A 20,069-nucleotide genomic window follows, 5' to 3' on the forward strand; every position below is an offset into this window, starting at 1 on the left:
GGAAATTACACATCAATTAGTGATGTAAACTAATAAGTAAAACTTAGATAGCAATATACATGGACACGACAGTTCTTATCCTTTTTGAGGCGGTCTGAACAGCCACAAGCAAATGTACGTAAAATACCCCCATCTAGTGGTGAACTCAGTATTAGCATAAATAAATCAAAGCAAAACATATTCCAAACAAATACTTTTACAGTAAAACAATTGTCCATTTCGATTTCATGGTGACTTCAATGAGACATGCTAATGAGTAAGTTGCACACTTTAATCTTATGACTTGGGCGTTTAAAACAATTATTAGCAATACATCTCTGGATCAAAGTGTGCAACTTACCCACGTCTCATTAAAGTCACCATGAAATCAAAATGGACAATTTTAGTTTATGCAATATTTAAGTATTCATCAATGATTTATCTGGGTTTATCTTTTTTATTATTCATGTGGACCCTCATAACCTTTAATCAAAACAACATCCCCTTCCTCTTGCAGCGACATCTCATCTCTTCACTGATGACACATTTACTGGTGCAAGAGTGTGAATTTTTTTTAATGTACAAATATTTCCATTAAGCTTTTTTCCACCCCAAACAGCAAATTTCTAAACGCCACTTAGTAGAGTCACCGTTTTGGACTGCTGCTTTGAACTGGAGCACACGAGTGCAAAATGACACATAACGTGCCTCGTCCTACCCGCATCACGGTGTGGAGCTTCAGAGAAACCCTTTAATACCTCATGTGAAACTGTTGTGATGTTCCACTGACCATTTGTAAACATACTGAATTGAGTGAAAGTATATTTCCTTTTAAAACATTACAAGCCAGAAAACACATTAAAAATTCTATATTTATTTTATAAAAGATAATACATTTGTATCTTTAAAAAAAAAGAAAGACAGTGGGAAAAAGTTTTTAAAACACAGAACAAACATATACATTCAAGAAATTAGACTATAAAACAGTAAATATCTTATTTTGATACGTTCACATTTCAACAAGGTTTCAGTTAGACAACCGGGAAGCAGGCGTATGAGGCGATGCCACACATGTTGTTCTGGTTTCTGGCTATACGGATGTAGCCACCATCTCCAAATGTGGTACCCCAACTGTTAAAGCAAAAGAAAACAATCAGCATCTGCATTTTTTATTTCAATGTCTTGACAGAGAATGTCTGCCTTTACAAAAATGTCTCTCATGAGTGGGTACATTTCCAGAACCCGACCATTTATGATCACAAAATTTCAAAATGATTCTGATTGTACCTGTTTTTGACCAACCAATAGTCCTTCCCAGCAATCGAACCGTATCCCACAGCCAGCACTGCATGGTTTACTCTTTTGGTACAGGTTGGGTCATTGTAAACTCCTGTGGACAGATGCGAGATAACGTCACATCCCTAACAACAATAATTTTATCTGATTTAAAGGTAAAGAGAAGGAAGTAATTACCACTGCGGTACAGTATAAACTGAGGACGGGTGGCATCAATGGCCACTGAAATAGGTCCGACACTGGCCAAAGTCTCCTTCAAGGCCTCTTCATCTCCCTGACGGACGAAATAGTACTTGGTGCAGTTTGCTACATGCTGGGATGGATTGTATCTGCACTGCCCTTGCTGTAGGACACATTTATTACATTACACATTAGACCTATAATGACAATGCATTACAATATTGCAGATTTTTTTTAAAACACATGCTCCATCAAACTCTGACAAATGTAAATCCAGCAATGTAGAGACCGGTCTGTAAATGTATGGATCAGAATCTGCGGTAACAGGCCCTGTCAATTCAAATATGCAACCAACTATTTGTGTGCTTAAAGTTTCTTTAAGTGTAATTATTAGATGACAATTTAATTATTAGATGTAAATGTTTCTTATTCACTTGGACCCACACAAACAACTTACCACTGCTTCATATGGGTAAGATGAATCTGAGGCTATTCCGCCATTATCAATGACGTACTGGAAAGCAGCACTCATAAATCCGCCACTGCAGCCCTTGTTGCCATAACCGGAGGAACAGTCCACCAGGTTCTGAGGACTGAGGTCGACCAGCTTCCCTGTGGTCTTCATCAGCTGACCTTCAAGAGCCCCAACAGAGCTGAACGCCCAACAAGAGCCACATGCACCCTGACAGCAGAGAGAAAAGCATGATAAAACTATTAAAACAGGAAACACAAACTTTTGGATTACAAAGGCTTATGAGGCAGCAGAAACATTGTTCTGACAATGTGGTTTTTGGTTGCTGGTTTTTGAATTTCCAACTCACTGTAGGAGGAAGTTACAAAAAAAGGGGAAATAAAATTCCCTCAGACACTGACAGGACAATAAGAAAAACAAAGGAAGTGAAACTTTTTTTTTCTTGTTGCCTTTTATAATGTAGGTGACAGTTCTCTGACAGTGAATGGGGCCAATTCATTTGACATCATGAGAGCAATAGCTAAACCACAATCAATGTCTCAACCGAAACCCGGTGCCAATATGTAACCGGTAAGTATGTAACCGGTATGTAATCGGACCGAATCAAAAAACGAATATTTGGTGCCACTTAAAATGCCGGAGCGGTCGATTGAAATATTTGCCCTCTGGTTCTCCAAAACGGACATAAGAAGCATCATCACCGCATGTGATCGCTAGTTAATCCTTTGAGCGTACAATCCATCACACCGGTGTGATTAGAACAGATCGCGTGATCATCAACTGTTAAATTCAAATGTGCTTTCACGCGCTGGCGCTCAGCGCTGTCATACATCACAACTATTCAGTGTCTTCAACCACATAAGATTTATTTTACGTGTCAGACATTTAAATACTCATAAGTACTAGCAACACAAGACATTTTATAGTTTGTAAAATACACACTGACGTCTATGGAACAATCCTTTCCATTATAAATTGATGACGTGTTTAGATACACATTCTGTAGATAACAAAAAATTACTCTATTCTTCTCACACTTCACTGGCCACTTACTTTCATGCATTTTGAGAGAAGTGGATGAAATTACATGTTGTAAATCTGAAAGATGCAATTCTCTGAACTGCCACTAACATGGCGCCAATCGTGCGTTATAGATCAACTAACATGAATCATGATCATTATAAAAGTTTCTTAAATGACAAAACCCATTCAATTACATGCATTTAAGAATAAAAAATATCAGCCAAGGACTGACTGACATGTAACGCAACCAATCACAGTTCGTTTTATTCCGCATCATGTTTAGTGTGAAAATGTAAAGTCGATGTCCCTAAAATAACAGACCGGCGTACATCTAATAAATGAATCATTCAAGAATGTTGTGCAAGTTAACTGCAACAATCGAGCCGCAAACTTCAAATACTTTTGAAAATCCAGCATTCAGTTGATCCTTATCAGTGCTTATTGTCACAGTTGTAAACATGACGGCGTTATTCTTCCACAAGGGGTTTCGAGTCACGGCATTTAAGGTGATGTGTTCAAAAATAACGCTCACCTTGAGCAGGACATGCAATAGACTAGGAGAGGAGTCATATTTTACCAGAGAAGGCAAAACATGTGTTTATATTTCTGCAAAAGAATTGTTACAATTTAAAGCTGGTTTGCTGTTATTAGCACTTTAACTGTTATTTAGTGTTACATTATTGTAGTTGGGTTTAGGGGGCTTAGGTTATGCAAATTTGTTGCATTTTGTATTTAGGCTACTTATATTTATTTATTTATTACATGGCTTGGTTGAATTCTAATGTAGAATGCAGTCTGTTATTTCTTGATAACAGACCGCTGCTAAGTATAACACACCGTTGCCATGAAAAACAGAGCGTTGCTATGGATTCTAACCGTAGAGACGGAACGGACTATTTTCTTTAGCGGAAGCAATACAATCGTTTTAAAATCAATAAACTCTTTTAAATCAATATTTTTGTAAAATTATTGATTTGTTTGGTAGGTAGCCATGTAATAAGCGGGATAATGTAGAGCGAGGCGGTTGTTATAGCGAATACAACCCCTTCAGGCTGATTCAAGACCCTTCCGCTTCGCGTCGGGGTCCTGATCAGCCTGTCGGGGTTGTATTCGCTATAACAACCGCCTCGCTCAAAATTATCCATTAAATATTTAAGTATAGCCTACTTTAAAATTTGTATATATTGTTCAATGTTAAGAATCTTTTATTAAATTTTTTTATGGCCCCTATTATGGATTTTTGAAAATGAACTTTCATGTAGTGTGTAACATAGCTCTACGTGAATGAAAACATCCTGCAAAGTTTTAAATCTGAAAGTGCACCGTATATAAAGTTATTGTCTTTCAAAAGTAAGAGTCGACTCTGAATCAATGAAATTAATCGTTTTTCAAACGAGTCATAAGCCGTTTCGTTGTGACGTCAAGACGAAACATTAGCATATTGCTCTACAATGTGAAGGTAAAGCCAGTTTTTTTTTGTTTGTTTTTTCACTGCCCAAGGACGAGCATGTGAAGAATCAGTGGTTAAAATTCATTTTTACAGCACAGCAGTATAATCCTAAACTTTTGCTGTGTTCCCTTTATTTTAATGACGACTGCTTCTCAAATCTCAGAGTTCAATGTAGGATTCGCAAACCGTTTGCTCTTGAAAGATGGTGTTCAAAATACTTCGTTTTGGGTTTTATATTGTGTAGGTCTCCTGCTAACTGGTTAACTCACATTATCACTGTCTTACTGAAATGCTTCTGCTAAACAGTTGTAGGCCACTATTACCTAAAACTGTGTCTATTAATGCAGATTGTCTGTCATTCTCACTACTTTGAGGAAAGATTAAGCATGGAGCAAGATTTGTTTTACCAACGTTTATGTTACATCAGTCATTCATGCTGGAGCTTGGCAAATGTATTGCATACTTGCACTGTTATTGATACAGTTTCCACGTGTTCACCTCAATATATTAGAAAAATACTCAGTAAAGAAATTGGCACAAGTAAAATAATCGGTTTGTTGATGGACATTCATTTGTTAATGCTGATGGTGAGGAATTGCATTTGCAACATCTCATAATGTACCTCAAACTGAGTAGTGGATCACTGAGAAACGTTCTGCTCTAGTCATCCTTGCGATGGTTCGGGTTGAATAACTAGTTCTTCCAATGTTTCATCATCGCACTCGCACTCGGATTGATGTGGTCAAATCGACGTCATTGTTCGTTACTGTGTTTAGTTTACGGTGTAGGAAGCCTCAGGACACGCAGGGCTGACGTTACGGCAATGGGCGTTTTTATTTGACACACGCTGTACGCGGTAAACCAATCACAACAGACTGAGCCGTCTAGCCAATCAGAGCAGAGTAGCTCGCGGAAAAGAGGGATTTAGAGAGAGATTGATTCACCTGACGAGTCGTTGGAGAATCACTGAAAATGTGGTGATGTGCAAATGTATATTATGAGAAAAGGAAACAGTTTTGACCTTTGATGCATGTAAACCATGTAAGACTCCAAAACAACATTAGGAAACTTTAAAATAGCATAATAGGCCAACTTTAAAGTATCGGTTCAGGCACCGGTACAGTTTTAAAAGTATCGATTTGGCACCGGTATTAAAAATTTTTTTTTTTTTTAAAAAGATACCCAACCCTATTTTCCTTTGGCAAACTTAAAATGTAGTCAGTCCAGAAGCTATATAAACTGTCTTCATGCTACATAATACATTTATATAGATGAATAGCAAAACGAAGCAAAGCAAATTGAGCAGAGATCATACAATCAAATATCTAGTACATTTATACCTGCATTTTCACACTGGAGACATATCCCTTCTCTCTCCAGTCAAGAGAGTCTGGGATAGGAGCCCCAGAAGAGCCCACAAATTCTGCCGTTTGCCTCTTAAAGCCAGGAGGGACACGAGTCGTGGCTAATGTTTGGAGGATCTCCTCTGTTGTCTGTGAATCAATGACACAAAATAGAAATATTTGAACAGGAATAAGTTACACTATAGCTATACAATCGAGTAAGGAAAACAGAATAAATAAGTTGATCTGTGAACAAATCTTAAATCTCTCATTAGCTTCATGCTAGATAAATAAAGCAGTATCATATGCCAGGAGAGATTTTTTTTCTCTTGTGAAAACTGGAAGATGTGCGCGCGCTTTCTCTCTCTCTTGCTCACACACATACATACACACACACACACACCATGTCACCCATGTGGTTCATGGCCAGGTCATATGAATGCATGCCCATGGAGGCCTCCAGGTTATGAAGGGTGATAATTTCAAGGTTTTTCTCCCACAACTCCCTCCTGCCCAGTTCCTCGACCTGCAACACATATTACAGGGATCACAAGTGTGATACGTTTGTGTGAGACTACAGTCACTGCATTTATTACAAATATCCTTTGTTAATACTTCCATTTTAAAATCATTAATATTTCAATATATTTAAATAAATGTATGGATACCATCTCTATCATTTAAAGCTAATCGTGAAATTATTAGTCTCACAAGAACACCCTGGATAACCATTATGAAAATGAAGCTGTAAGTATTGTAAATGAAAGATCAGCTGTGGGATCATCAGATGGATGCTTATGAATCTCATGTTCTCACCTCAGTGGAGTAAAACTTGTCATGCATCTTCTTCCACAACTCCCAGTGCTGGTCTAGATGTGAGTTGAAATGGGCCAGTGCTGCGCTACAACACACGGCAAACAGCAAGCTCCCGAACATCATGGCCTGACAAGAGCAAAATGGTCCGTGAAAGTTACTGGCATGCATTAAAACATCAATATTTTTCTGTTAATATACTCTCATTGAATTATGTTGACACATGACCTAAATGTTCAACCACAGTCAGAAGTGATCAGTTCAGTGAAGCAGACTTCTGAAAGTCTTGTTTATTTGTTTTAAATGTTCATATCCAAGAGAAATGCTGTCATCCTGATTTTAGGACGGAAGGAAACAAATGAAGTAGCAGAAGTGGACCAAAGTTAAAGAAAAAAATCAATAGAAAATAATACTAAAAAACGTTTTAACCAGTTAGATTAGGGAGGCAAAAAAGGCAATTTTACAAGTTAACCACATAAACGGAGTAAGAGAACACATGTACCAGTATGAGGAAGAAACGGAAATTAAACTAAGATGGGGGTTTGATCGACTTCAGCTGATCCTTCATTCAACAACATATTTAACTCTAATTTAAGCAGGCATTTTTAGCGTTTTACCTTTAAACGCAGTTACTACAGACGACCAATAAAACACTGACAACATTTCAAATATTTGAGGAAAAGCGCTCATAAAACCACAGTAACCACCTTGATGAAAACCGAAAGAGAAACATTTTGAGAGAAACCCAAAATGCTACAAACAGTATATAGGGTACGACTTTTATCAAAAAGATACGACGTGAAAGTGAACAAGAAATGAAATGAAATGTGTCTCTTCTCACCTGTACAATCTCGTTTAGCTACACTTCTTGTCGTTTGTCGAGGAGTCGATGAGCGTCAGTAATTTCCTGGTTCCTTTTGCTTTTATTTTGGTCAATCACGTGCTAATCTATGCTTATTGTCATTTTGGCACAGTTGTCTTAGCTTACTTTTTGCTGCCCTGTTACATGTTAGATGTTACTGCTACATGTAGAGAAAAAAAAGATAATTTAATGGGGGGAAAAAATATTAATAAATAAACATAATCGGCTATTAAACGTTGGATTAATACAACGTATGCTTATAGTTAAAACAACTATTCCTTATAAAAAAAAATATATATTTTTTAATTAGGCTATTTATTAACCCTTATTTATGTGAATTATATAAAATATAAAATAACATACTTTTAATACATATTAAACTAATTAGATACAATTAGACTAATTAGATATAGATGAATGGTGTCTTATGCAGTAGGCTAATCTAAAAATGTGTCCGATGTGCTTTATCTGATTATAGTTTGATAGGGGTTTTCCAACAGCGAACACCTTTTACTCTGAAACTGTTAAGGAAATACCAGCAGTTTACAGCTGAGCTGCTTAGGTGTAATCTACATTGGGTAGAAGAAATAGCCTACACGTCGCCGTCGGTATCAAAATGTTGTCTAGGTAGGCAGCTCACTATAGGTTCTAAAGGCAAGAAGTTTTTATTCTATTTTCTCATGTCGTGTTTGTGTCGCCATCTAGCGAAATGAGTATTAAACACCGGAAGAAGATAGGTCTACTCGAGGGTCTTCACTTGATGCATAGCTATTTTTGTTTCAGACAAGATATAGAACACTTGATAACAACGTGGTAGTTGAGGCCTAAAGCCATAATTATCATGTATTACGTGATATATGAAACAGGAAGACAGCCAGAGGAAATCATGTGGTTAAAAACACCATCATTTGAGCACGCAAGCCTGACATAAACACCTGTTTGGCTTGTTTCAGAGAATGGCTATTGGGTTCTAGAAGAACATGCTTTCTTACCATTGCCCAAATGCTAAGAAGCCACATAACCACTATACGTACAGGAACAATGAGACCTATTTTTTTCCTTTCATGATGCATTTGCTGATCACTTACAAAATGAGTCATCATCATGATTCCACAAATATTTGTGCTGAACTGGTGCTGATTTCGATGGAATGAAAATAATCACATTTAAAATTATTAAATGTGTGTTGCTAAGGGGTGCTTTAACATTAATTGAACTTACAATCCAAGCTGAGAGATAATTAGTATTTGTCTCTCAGAAAAGATAATTTAGCATATTATTATGGTGTTTTCAGAACATTTATCAGCTCAGGTCACATTTATCTGTGGTCTGTGGTTATATTTTAGAACAAAAGCTTTATGGAACATTGTGAAATTTTCTCTGAACAATAATGACTGAAGATTTCAGTCATCCAGAAAGTAGACTAGGCTTAGTTTGCAGAATTGTGGAGTGCATTCACCCTTTTTAATTTCATGCCATGCAAAACTTCCTGAAATAAATTATTAAATGAAAAAAGATCCTGCCTCTGACAGACAGAGCCCTCGAGCTAAGAATCATATAGAGGCCTGACACTTGAAAATGTGGCACTGTATCTATAGACAAACTGAACTTAAATGTGATTGATTCACTTTTAGCAAATGTGAAATAAAATACATTTTTTTATTTTTAGCACTATATAGTGGCATGTATTACTATGTATGTATATTATCCATATGTATTACTGAAGTTCTGATGTTGTATTCTTTGTTTTCAGGTTGAGTTTTTAAATAGTCAAATTTCAAAGATTTTAAGTTAAAATGACTAAATGTGAACACAAAAGGGTAAAGCTGGGTCATTCATGTGACGAGGAAGTGGTTCAGTTATTGTCATATGATTTCTTACTACAGAACATAACTGTCATCATTTTTGTTTAAACAGCATAGGATAGTTTAGCTCTTGATTATACTGTATGTGCTGTCTTTGATTTCTTTTCTTGGCTTCAACTTCCCCAAATAAATTCTCTGATGCTTTCTCTTCCACCTCAGCAAAACTAAAACTAAGTCTTCCTAAACACAGGAACGTCTTACGGTTACCATGGTTTATAGAAACGTTCTCAGAATTCAAAATAAAGGGGTTGGCACTGATGTTTTATTCTCTGAATATTAATTTACATAATGTTTCATGTACAGAGAGAGGTGTGGAATTGACTTGAATTTATTAAAATGTTAGTAGTGTGACCTTTTTTACATTAGAATTTTACATTAGAAAATTAGCATTTTGAGGTAAACAGTAAGATACCTTCACCCAAGTATGATGTACTCAAAATTAACAGTTTTATTTAATATGGTAATAAAAAGCCCTTGGTAATTTATATAATCAAAATATAAAACAGAGATCTCAGATCCCACCAGGGGAGTAAGAAAAAAAAAACATAGCAGACTGAATAACACAATATCAAAACTTCCCTTATGAATTTCAAATATTGCACAAAACAGTTTCGACTGCATGGGATTAAGACATCTAAGACACAAGAGAAAAAATACACAACCTTGTGATATTAAAATGAATTGTTTCTTTTAGAGAGTGTTTCCCAATCATTATTATATGTTGGAGCACATTGATAGTGATAATGAGTCCCTTTTATTATTGGTCAGCAGCAGACAAGTTCGGTCCCTTGTGAGCTCCCTGCTTCCAGCTCTCACATGACTGGGTAACTGGCAAGGCTGGCAATGCCACATGCATTGTTACGGTTACGAGCCATCAGGACGTACCCCTTCTTTCCCCAGTCTTCACCCCAACTTCAGAAGCAGAAAAAAAACAACAACACAGATGGATTAGGAGAAGACGCTAAAAGCACATTTATTTATTTTTTAACAACAATTTATTTGGAACAGATTTTCCTCACCTGTTCTTCACAATCCAGTACTTTTTGCCTTTCGGTGTGACTCCGTAACCAACAGCTAGCACTGCATGGTTGACATCATCCTTGTTGCAGTTGGGATCATAGTACACACCTAGAAATGGACATAATAAAGGTCAAGCTTTCAGTCTTCTTAGTAACCTTTATTTTAACACAAATCAGACAATATATATGTAGATGTTAATTACCGCTTTTGTAGTAAAGGAAGGTGGACTGCATGGCATCTATACCCACTGACACAGGTCCCACCTTTGCCACAGCAGCAGTCAGTGCTCTCTCATTCCCCTCAGGAATCTCTTTATACCCTTTACAACTGGCTGCCCTCGCTGAACTGTTGAAGGCACACTGCTGATCCTGCAGGGAGCAGTAGTGAGATGAACAAAATTATGACTGTCAACAGGTAAATCATTGGTTGGCTGTGACCTTAATCCAATCATTTAAATGAATAATTGAAAAAAAAAAGTAAAAAAAAATGTAAAAAAAAAGTAAAAAAAAAAAAGTAAAAAAAATGATTTGCCTTCTAAGTCAGTTAGCATAAAGATGTGGTCACATTTACCGTGACTCGGCGAAATTTTGCAGGTGAAATACAGTCATCAAAATAGGAATCAACACGATTGGAAGTTCCGCATGAGGGCGAAAAAATTCCAAATGCAGATTACACTCAAGTTGGTTACGTGAAATTGCTGTGCTGACCAACAGAAAGCTGCTTGGTTTAAAAGTGTGTGAACTGTTCACACAGTGAAACTGTGTGAACAGTGCTTCATATGTCGCTACATTCTTAGAACAAAAGGTTCTATACAGAACCTTAAAGGGTTCTTTTAGACACTTCATAGAACTTTTCAGGGTTTGCCATCTTTGGATCATTTTATGGATTTAGTTGTAATTATTTAATTTTATTTAAATTCTTCATTTTAATTACATTTTTTAATTAAAAATCTCATAAACATAAACTGAAATATCCATTAAATATTCATATCCATATCCATTAAATGTGAAACACAAAGAGGGAAAGTTATTCTGATAAAAAAAATTATGAGAGCACATGGATTTAAAAAAAAGAATGATGTGCACAGATAAATTATTTATAATAAATACTGCAATATACCATAAAAATTAAGATTTTTCAATATTTATTTCATGGTGTCTTTAAGGCTGACTAATACCGTTCCAACATAGGGGTAGCCCTCCTCTGAATCAATGCCTTGGTTGTCTGCGACGTATCTGAAAGCATTTGTCATGTATCCTCCACCACAGCCGTCATTGTCAGTCACACAGTCCACCAGGTTCTGAGGACTGAGGTCTACCAGTTGACCTTTGGTCTTCTTCAGCTGACCTTCCAAGGCCCCAACAGAGCTAAAGGCCCAGCATGAGCCGCATGAACCCTGAGGAGAGCAAGAGAAAAACAGCACTTTACTAAGAAGCAGACTAAACTCTACTGATTTAAAACTATAAGCTTAATCGTTTTAACCACTAGATGGCGCCCAAGTACAATAATACTGTAGTTGGTTTGAAATTTAAACAGATGATTATAATGATAACCCTCATTCTGTGGAAAAAAGTTTGAAAGCACATTTCTTACAACCAGGAGTTAATGTGAGGATGATGATTCTCTGAATGAAGAAATATTACTGGAATATTTTGTAATTTCCTCACTTGGTTCTTGACAGAAGTGACGTATCCCAGTTTACGGTAGTCAATTGATTTGGGCAACTTCTCCATTGTGTCACCAGGCACGAACGTGTTTGTTGACTCCCGGTACATGGGCATTTGGAGTCCCATCACATTATCTGCCACTTCTTCTAATGTCTGCAGAGAGATAAGAATTGGACAAAAAGGATCTCGCTTCTAATTCCTGATCAGTCCTCAAAAACGTTAACAAGTTAGATCTAGTTTCAGTAAACAGGCTTTTAAAATATATATTTTGTTGATGAAACATTCCTGTTGTCATAATCTTACTTATCTGCAAACAGGTTTAGCAAGTAAGATAACAAAACAATGTTGAATTTTGACAACTTAAAGGGATAGTTCACCCAAAAATGAAAATTCTGTCATCATTTACTCACCCTCAAGTTGTTTCAAACCTGTATGAATTTATTTTTTCTGCTGAACACAAAAGAAGATATTTTGAAAAATGTCGGTAACCAAACAGTTGATGGACCCCAATGACTTCCATAGTAGGAAAAAAAAAAAATACTATGGAAGTCAATGGGGTCCATCAACTGTTTGGTTACCGACATTTTTCAAAATATCTTCTTTTGTGTTCAGCAGAAAAAATAAATTCATACAGGTTTGAAACAACTTGAGGGTGAGTAAATGATGACAGAATTTTCATTTTTGGGTGAACTATCCCTTTAATCTTAAACTGGGCAGTTTCACACACATATACATACACACACATACACACATATATATATATATATATATACATATATATGGGTTAAATGTTTCACAGCAGTCAAATATTAGTATACTTACCATATCTCCAAAATGGTTCATGCCCAGATTATAGGTATGAATCCCCAGTTCATACTCTTTGTTATGGGCCTCAATAAGCAGCATGTTCTTCTCCCAAATCGTCCGTCGAATAGACTCTTCATCCTGCCCACCATGAAGCACACGTGTAAATACTTTACACAAACAATGAGTAATACCGAATAAAATTATTACTGTAGAGCATGTAAAAACAAAGCCCCATCAGAAAGGGACTTAGCCAGTACATTTCAATCAATGTAGTCATAAAAACAAAAACGATGAAAACTAGCTCACCAACCTAATTCAAGTCCCCCTGAGGTGAAAATCAAGCTTTTAATGTTGTTTATATGAATATGTGGAATTTTTCCTTAAAACTGCATTGAACCGAAGACAGTTTGAAATCGCTGGTGTTTCTGTCGTCACAAACAGCTGGTGTGAGTGAGTGGAGGCGGGACTAATTTGCATATTCATAGAACCTCATATATTAAATGAGGCAAGGGTGTAGAGTTGCATTCAAGCTATTTGGGCATGAAGAATATTTTTTCAAGGAAAATATCATTTTGGTGATCAAAGATGAGTTTTAAGGGATAAATATATTGACTACAGGGGAACTTGAACTCTTTTATCATCCTGAAGAAACAAAATTTGACTTTTTTGTTAGTCTTTTTAGGATGCTACTCACCAGGCCATTGTACTCCCTCCTATGGGTGATTTTCCAGCTCTCCCATGCTTCATCCAGTGAGAGATTGTCCAGAGTGTGAGCTAGTCCACACCACACCACCAGGAGAATAGGAATTCCACCAAATGTATACATAGTGCCCTGAAAAACAGACATGCAGCAGATGTGTAAACCCACTATACTATAACATGCTCGTGCAACTTACGTGCGTGTTAACCGTAAACCACAAGCAAAAACGAAACCCCCACTGCAACCTATTTAGGTCAGTTTAGAGAAGTATGGACTGAGTGGTTATATCCGATGAAGAAAATTACTGTCTACATTCACAAATAGCGTTAAAAGGTTTTAATTTTAAAAGTTTCGTGAACAAAAAGAAAGCGAAAGTATAGCAACAAAGCTGCACATAGAACTTCAAATGTTTCGATTTTTAATAGCCTATTTTACGAATGTTAAATCATATTAACAATGTTAACTCTATTTAAGATGATAGAAAAATAAACTACAGAGCGACGATGAGGAACGGTTACCTGGATGATTTCCAGAAGTTCAGAACAAAAGATAGATGCTGGTTTAAAACTGGTTAGTCGACGAGACGACGACCTTTTTATGTGCTGGAGTTTTGAGGAAGTTACTCTTGTTGCGGGAAAGGGAAGAAGTCACGCTGCATCTGGAATCACTAAAACACCAGCCAAACGCGATGATGTCAGGTGTCGAGTTACAGTTTTAGGAAAAGTGGGAAGTTGGGAATAGTGTATCCTACCAAGGTCGTGAAAAGGAGATTTAAAATGGAATGAAATTAAAATAAATGTATCTAACACCACCGCAGAATGGGCTGTATGGTTGGAAGTTCAGTAGTAAACCATCTAATGTATGCTGATGACTTGGTAGTGTTTTGTCCCAGTACAGCTGGTCTCCAGCATCTTCTCAAACTGTGTTCTGAGTTTGGAGAACAACATGATGTCAAATATAATCCTTCTAAAAGTGTAATCATGATCTGCCGAACGAAAGAGGATAAATGTATGACATTCCCTGACTTTAAGTTGTCTGGTAATGTCCTTAAGGTTTGTGATGAAGTCAAATATCTTGGTCATGTGATCACTGACCGTCTGTCTGATGATGAGGACATTTATCGTCAGTGTCGTATGTTATATGCACAAGCTAATGTACTCCTTCGGAAATTTGGTTATTGTTCTGATGAAGTTAAATTAACTTTATTCAGAGCATATTGTACTTCACTGTACACAGCAAATCTCTGGTGGAACTACAAAAAAGCCAGCCTTCAGAAACTACAAGTGGCTTTTAATGATGCACTAAGACTTTTGTTAAAAAAAGCCTAGATGGACTAGTGCCAGTGACATGTTTGTGTCTGCTGGAGTTAACACATTGAAGGCTGTTTTGAGAAACACCATGTATAATTTCATTTGTCGACTTAATGAGTCTGGAAATAGTGTCATCATGATACTGACTAACACTGAATATAGTGCCATACGCTATAGGCCTACATCTAAACTTTGGAGACACTGGTATGACTGTCTTTTGAAAGGATAGAATCCTTTATTATTTTTTTATTTTTATTTTTATTTTTATAATATGTATTTAATGTGATGTGTTTTAATTTTGTGTTGTCTGTTGTTTTTTATGAAGTATGGACCATGAGTCTGCAATAAAGTATATCTATCTATCTATCTATCTAACAACAAGATAATATTTTAGAGATCCCTTAATCATTAACTAAACCTTACAGTTGCCAGATAGATAGATCCATAATTTTACACAAATAAGAAGTTTTACATATTGTGCAGCGTTTCCTAAAGTTTTGGTAATTGCTTAGGCCTATATGTTGACGCCAGTTTTTTTCTTTTTGCCATTGATTTTCATTAGCATTTATACTTCTGCTTGGCTAGTCATATGGCCTACTAACAAAAGAAAGAAAGTCACATCCAGCTTTTCAGGCAATTACATTTCTGTTGGGGATCCTGCAAAAGTATGGATGTGGTGAAGTAATGCACATTTTCTCATCTTAGTTCATAACCTTCTTCAGTAAGTTCATCTTCAGTCATCTCACATTTCCAGTATGTCAGGTTGTTTTTTAGCTAGAAGAAGCTAGTTCAAACTCAACTGATTTGATGGTATCAATAAATAGCACCTCTTTCTGAGCATCATTCTCATGTGGCCCTGTTAGCTTGTCATGAACACCTCCCCTTGTTAGTCAACAACCTGAGTTCCCTGCACAATGTGTCAGTGTATGAGGTCTACATGAAAATTGACCCATGATGTCCTATAGGCATGCGGTCAGCACTAAGATATAAATGTATGTCGAGGAAAGTCCCATTAGTGTTAGTTGCTCATGCAATGTGCAGATTACTCACAAACATACAAGCAAATCCATAAATATCACAGGCCAAAAGCATCATAGCCTGCTGACATGGTGACAAGACTGAGCAGACTAAGAACTATTTCAGCTTTTGTATATGGGGAACAAAAAACATGTGCCAGATTTATTCAATCCACTTTAAACACTGACTGGATTAGTTAAGTTTGCACAAATGTTTTGTGTAGTTGCTACTAATTTCAATTCATTGAGCACTATACCCAACTGTAAAACACAGCACTTCTACTCAACACTTTTTGTAGTGTAACAAGACTCTCTTCCTGTACCTTTTTCTGCATTTAAGCAGAGTAAGATTCATGTACACTAAAAATAAACTTTCAGATACTTCTGTGCATCTTGTTAAATTGTCATTTCTTTGGTCAAACACTGTTGAATTAATTTGATATTATTACATATTAACAATACCTGAAAGGAAGGATTGACTTTGACCCAGATACATTAAATGATTGAAGCATTTTTCAGCAATACACACCTGCTCATTCATGCGTTACAAAAAAATTTTTTTTTTGGTTAATCTGATCCTCATCAGAGCCTGTGATGGTGTGTGCGTGTTTAAGTGTCGTTTTTCTAAAGCATTAAGGATTAGGCCTTGTATTTCTAAACGTTTTGTGAGTGCAGATATTGTCGGTGTGAACACAATTAAATTGTTGTGAAATTATTTAATGTACGATAAAGATTATTTTTATTGTATTAATATTGAATTAAAAAGCTCTAGCATCACAACTGTTGAGTCATGTTACACAGCAAAGATACCTCCCTCCGGTAGCTGTTGGCAGCAAACTCAACATCTGTTTCCTATAACTTTGCATTCCAGTCTAACCACACAGCTAAAGAAGCCCAGAATGCCTTGCTGCAGTCATGTGTCTGATCCCATGACTATCACGAGACTCTTGATTCAAATTTTTTTTTGGCAGATTATTGTTCAGAATGAGAACAACAGAACCATGCATAAAGCTTCTCTTTACACTATTGTATATAGTTTATACACTACCAGTCAAAAGTTTGCACACAACTAGCTATACCAATTTTTTTTACATTTGAGAGAAACAGTAAAGTCCTCAAAATTATGAAATAACAGAAATGCAGGTGACCGAAAAATGTTAAACAAATCAAAACTATGTATTTAAGCTACCTCGAAGAAGTCAACTTTTGTTAAGCTTTACACTCTGGGCTTCTTTCAACCAACGTCATGAGGTGCATTCATTATTTAATATTAAATTTATTTTATTTTATTTTATTTTATTTTATTTTATTTTATTTTATTTTATTTTATTTTATTTTATTTTATTTTATTTTATTTTAGTTTATTTTAGTTTAGTTTAGTTTAGTTTAGTTTAGTTTAGTGAAAAAAAGTGCTGCTGAGGCATTCATTAATCCCATCACTGGAGCTAGCTTTTGTTTTCCAGTGCCGCCACCATTGATGCATAGATGTGCACATGCTGGGGATTAGAGTTGAGACACAGCGGGCCTGGCAAACTATTACATTATTGTAGTCTTTGAAGAGCAAGAGCACATTCACAATTTCACAACTGTACCATCTGCCACGTGCACAGGGATCTGAGGGTTTGTGATGGCAGGATTTGACCAATACAAATCAGTGTGCAGCAACTCTAAGCCAAGGTCAGTACAGCATTTGTGAAGGCAGGTCAGAGAGAGTTGTGTACATGGATAAACAGAAAAATAGAGAGAGAGAGAGAGAGAGAGAGAGAGAGAGAGAGAAAGAGAGAGAGAGAGAGAGAGAGAGAGAGAGAGAGAGAGAGAGAGAGAGAGAGAGAGAGAGAGAGAGAGAGAGAGAGAGAGAGAGAGAGAAAGAGAGAGAGAGAGAGAGAGAGAGAGAGAGAGAGAGAGAGAGAGAGAGAGAGAGAGAGAGAGAGAGAGAGAGAGAGAGAGAGAGAGAATGGAATGCTGGGAATGATGTAGTAGATTTCGTCAGGTTGTGCTGGGATAGGAGATAAACATCCTTTTACAATCCTTTTTAAATGTACAATAAACAAAAGCAAATAATCCCATTTCCTGGCTGAATACCAAGGCCGTGGCTGCAGAAGACGTGTTAGAAAGGAGGAAAACGCTCTGAATGAGAAGTAATTAATTAAAGGGCTCCCATGCATTTTCTGACAAAGCAAACTAAGACAGTGGCAGACAGTAAGACATCTTTGGATATCATTTTATATTTCAAATAGATTAATGGATATGGTTTAATATTTTAAAGCTAAATATCTCCATAAATATCTAAAGATAGCTATGTCTGTTAAAAAACTGTAATTTTCTGTCAGCAGTTTGCAGAGAATGTCTGTTAAAAACTGAAAATACATCCGAGTTAAAAACACAGATAATCTGAAAAACAACAACAACAAAAAACAGTAATTTCACTGTTAATGGCCTTAAACCATTTAAGTTCAAAAACTAATATTTATACTGTGTTAGTAATGTGGGTGCATTATTACTATTACCTTTTAGCATTACTATTAAATTATTATTAAATAAAATATTTTAGTAATTACTATTCAAATTAATGCAAATCTAGTACACTAAATAAATAATGAAAAAATAATGAAAAAATAAACTAAACAATGCTACTTTGAGTATCTGAAACTCAACTGATTTAAACAGAACAATTAAACCAAAATAAATCAATTTAACTAAAATATCTTGGAGTTAACCATAAGCTATAGCAATAACACATGCATGAGCTAATGTAACTATATCACTGCATTGGCAACTACACAGTTACCGCCTTTAAATAAAGCAACATGCAGAACAACATCAACATGTTCTTTCTGTTCCGTCCTCAACCAAAACACAGCCTCTACTCTTCAGCACAATGATAATGTCATGGTAGAAACAAGACTGGAAGCAAGTGCAGGTTACTTTATGTTTATTAAACTCAGATAGAAGCAAACACAGTCACAGATTCTCTGGTGGGCGGCGATTCAGGCTCGTGCAGGGACTTGATGGTCTGTGGTGCGCTGGTGCGGTGAAGTGAGAGTCCAATGCCCGGTGCTGGAGTGCGGTGAAAACTCAGTGACGGAGAACACGAACGGCAGGAAGACACGGCAAGACGAAACACTGAGACCGCTACTCCATGGAACCTCAAACAAACAATCCGACACTGGAACAGAGAATGGTGTGAGTATATGAAGGGAACGGGAATGAATTGCAGCTGTGAACAGTGATGGTGATGATAATGATTATCAGCTGGAGCGCTGACAGACACGTGAGCGGGACAACGCCCACTCACACATAAACAAACACAGACACGAGACGAAAAGGAAACAATGCATTCAACAACCGTGACAGTACCCCCTCCTCTAGGAACGCCTCCTGGCGTTCCCAGACTCCCTTACCTGTCGATTGTAATCATCGATAAGAGAGTGATCCAGGATGTCACGAGCCGGAACCCAACTTCTCTCCTCCGGACCGTAACCTTCCCAGTCCACCAGGTACTGGAATCCGCGTCCCCTCCGCCTAGAGTCCAGAATACGACGGACCGAATAGGATGGTTCCCCATCTACGAGGCGCGGCGGTGGGGGAACCGGGGTAGGCGGATTAATACGGGAAAAAAAAACGGGCTTAATTTTGGACACGTGGAATACCGGATGAATTCTCCTGTACACTGGAGGGAGGTTGAGACGGACTGCCACCGGACTAACAATCTTGGTGACAGAAAACGGGCCAATGAATTTAGGAGCCAATTTATTAGATACGGAGCGGAGCGGAATGTTCTTGGTAGAAAGCCACACTTTGGAACCGACGACGTATACGGGAGGCCTAGACCGGTGGCGATCGGCTTTGGCCTTGGTGCGCGCCCGCACACGGAGGAGAGTCTCACGGGCTCTCGTCCATGTGTGGTGACACCTCTGGACGAAGGCGTGAGCGGAGGGGACCGCGACTTCGGATTCCAGACTAGGAAAAACCGGTGGCTGGTATCCTATACTACACTCAAAAGGAGATAGGCCCGTAGCTGACACTGGCAACGAATTGTGGGCGTACTCCACCATAGGCAGTTGTTGACTCCAGGAGGAAGGATTCCTGGCAGCCGTACATCGCAAGGTTCTCTCCAAGTCTTGGTTGGCTCTCTCAGTTTGACCATTGCTCTGGGGGTGAAACCCGGAAGACAGGCTGACCGTCGCCCCCAGCAACTTACAAAACTCTCGCCAAAATTTGGACACAAATTGGGGACCCCTGTCGGACACCACGTCTGTCGGGAGG

At 37.4% G+C, this 20,069-nt stretch overlaps 2 protein-coding genes across 2 annotated transcripts; both read right to left on the reverse strand.

Moving 5' to 3' along the window:
* Positions 1-833: 833 nt before the first annotated feature.
* Positions 834-7,551, reverse strand: LOC309483699 (cathepsin S-like). Its single transcript, XM_082149633.1, has 8 exons — positions 7,398-7,551; positions 6,560-6,685; positions 6,147-6,269; positions 5,741-5,893; positions 1,913-2,137; positions 1,453-1,618; positions 1,267-1,369; positions 834-1,110 (listed from the first exon to the last, which is right to left on the reverse strand). Exons 2-8 carry the CDS (start codon positions 6,680-6,682, stop codon positions 1,011-1,013), a joined length of 993 nt encoding a protein of 330 aa, XP_082005759.1. The 5' UTR covers positions 6,683-6,685; positions 7,398-7,551; the 3' UTR covers positions 834-1,010.
* A 1,972-nt stretch (positions 7,552-9,523) lies between these two features.
* On the reverse strand, positions 9,524-14,153 carry ctsk (cathepsin K). Its single transcript, XM_082149883.1, has 8 exons — positions 13,996-14,153; positions 13,472-13,609; positions 12,793-12,915; positions 11,971-12,123; positions 11,481-11,699; positions 10,506-10,671; positions 10,303-10,411; positions 9,524-10,195 (listed from the first exon to the last, which is right to left on the reverse strand). Exons 2-8 carry the CDS (start codon positions 13,601-13,603, stop codon positions 10,096-10,098), a joined length of 1,002 nt encoding a protein of 333 aa, XP_082006009.1. The 5' UTR covers positions 13,604-13,609; positions 13,996-14,153; the 3' UTR covers positions 9,524-10,095.
* Positions 14,154-20,069: the final 5,916 nt, after the last annotated feature.

The sequence above is a fragment of the Leuciscus leuciscus genome, assembly GCF_965113295.1.
Source record: "Leuciscus leuciscus genome assembly, chromosome: 20".
In the NCBI taxonomy this organism is placed as follows: Eukaryota; Metazoa; Chordata; class Actinopteri; order Cypriniformes; family Leuciscidae; genus Leuciscus; species Leuciscus leuciscus.

Coding starts and splice junctions, on each gene's coding strand:
- LOC309483699 (XM_082149633.1), bottom strand. CDS start 6,682: ATGATGTTCGGGAGCTTGCTGTTTGCCGTGTGTTGTAGCGCAGCACTG. Junction 5,894..6,146: donor TGAACCACATGGGTGACATG/GTGTGTGTGTGT, acceptor ATTGATTCACAG/ACAACAGAGGAGATCCTCCA. Junction 2,138..5,740: donor TCTCCAGTGTGAAAATGCAG/GTATAAATGTAC, acceptor CTCTGCTGTCAG/GGTGCATGTGGCTCTTGTTG.
- ctsk (XM_082149883.1), bottom strand. CDS start 13,603: ATGTATACATTTGGTGGAATTCCTATTCTCCTGGTGGTGTGGTGTGGA. Junction 12,916..13,471: donor GGAGGGAGTACAATGGCCTG/GTGAGTAGCATC, acceptor CATGGTGGGCAG/GATGAAGAGTCTATTCGACG. Junction 11,700..11,970: donor TCACTTCTGTCAAGAACCAA/GTGAGGAAATTA, acceptor TGCTCTCCTCAG/GGTTCATGCGGCTCATGCTG.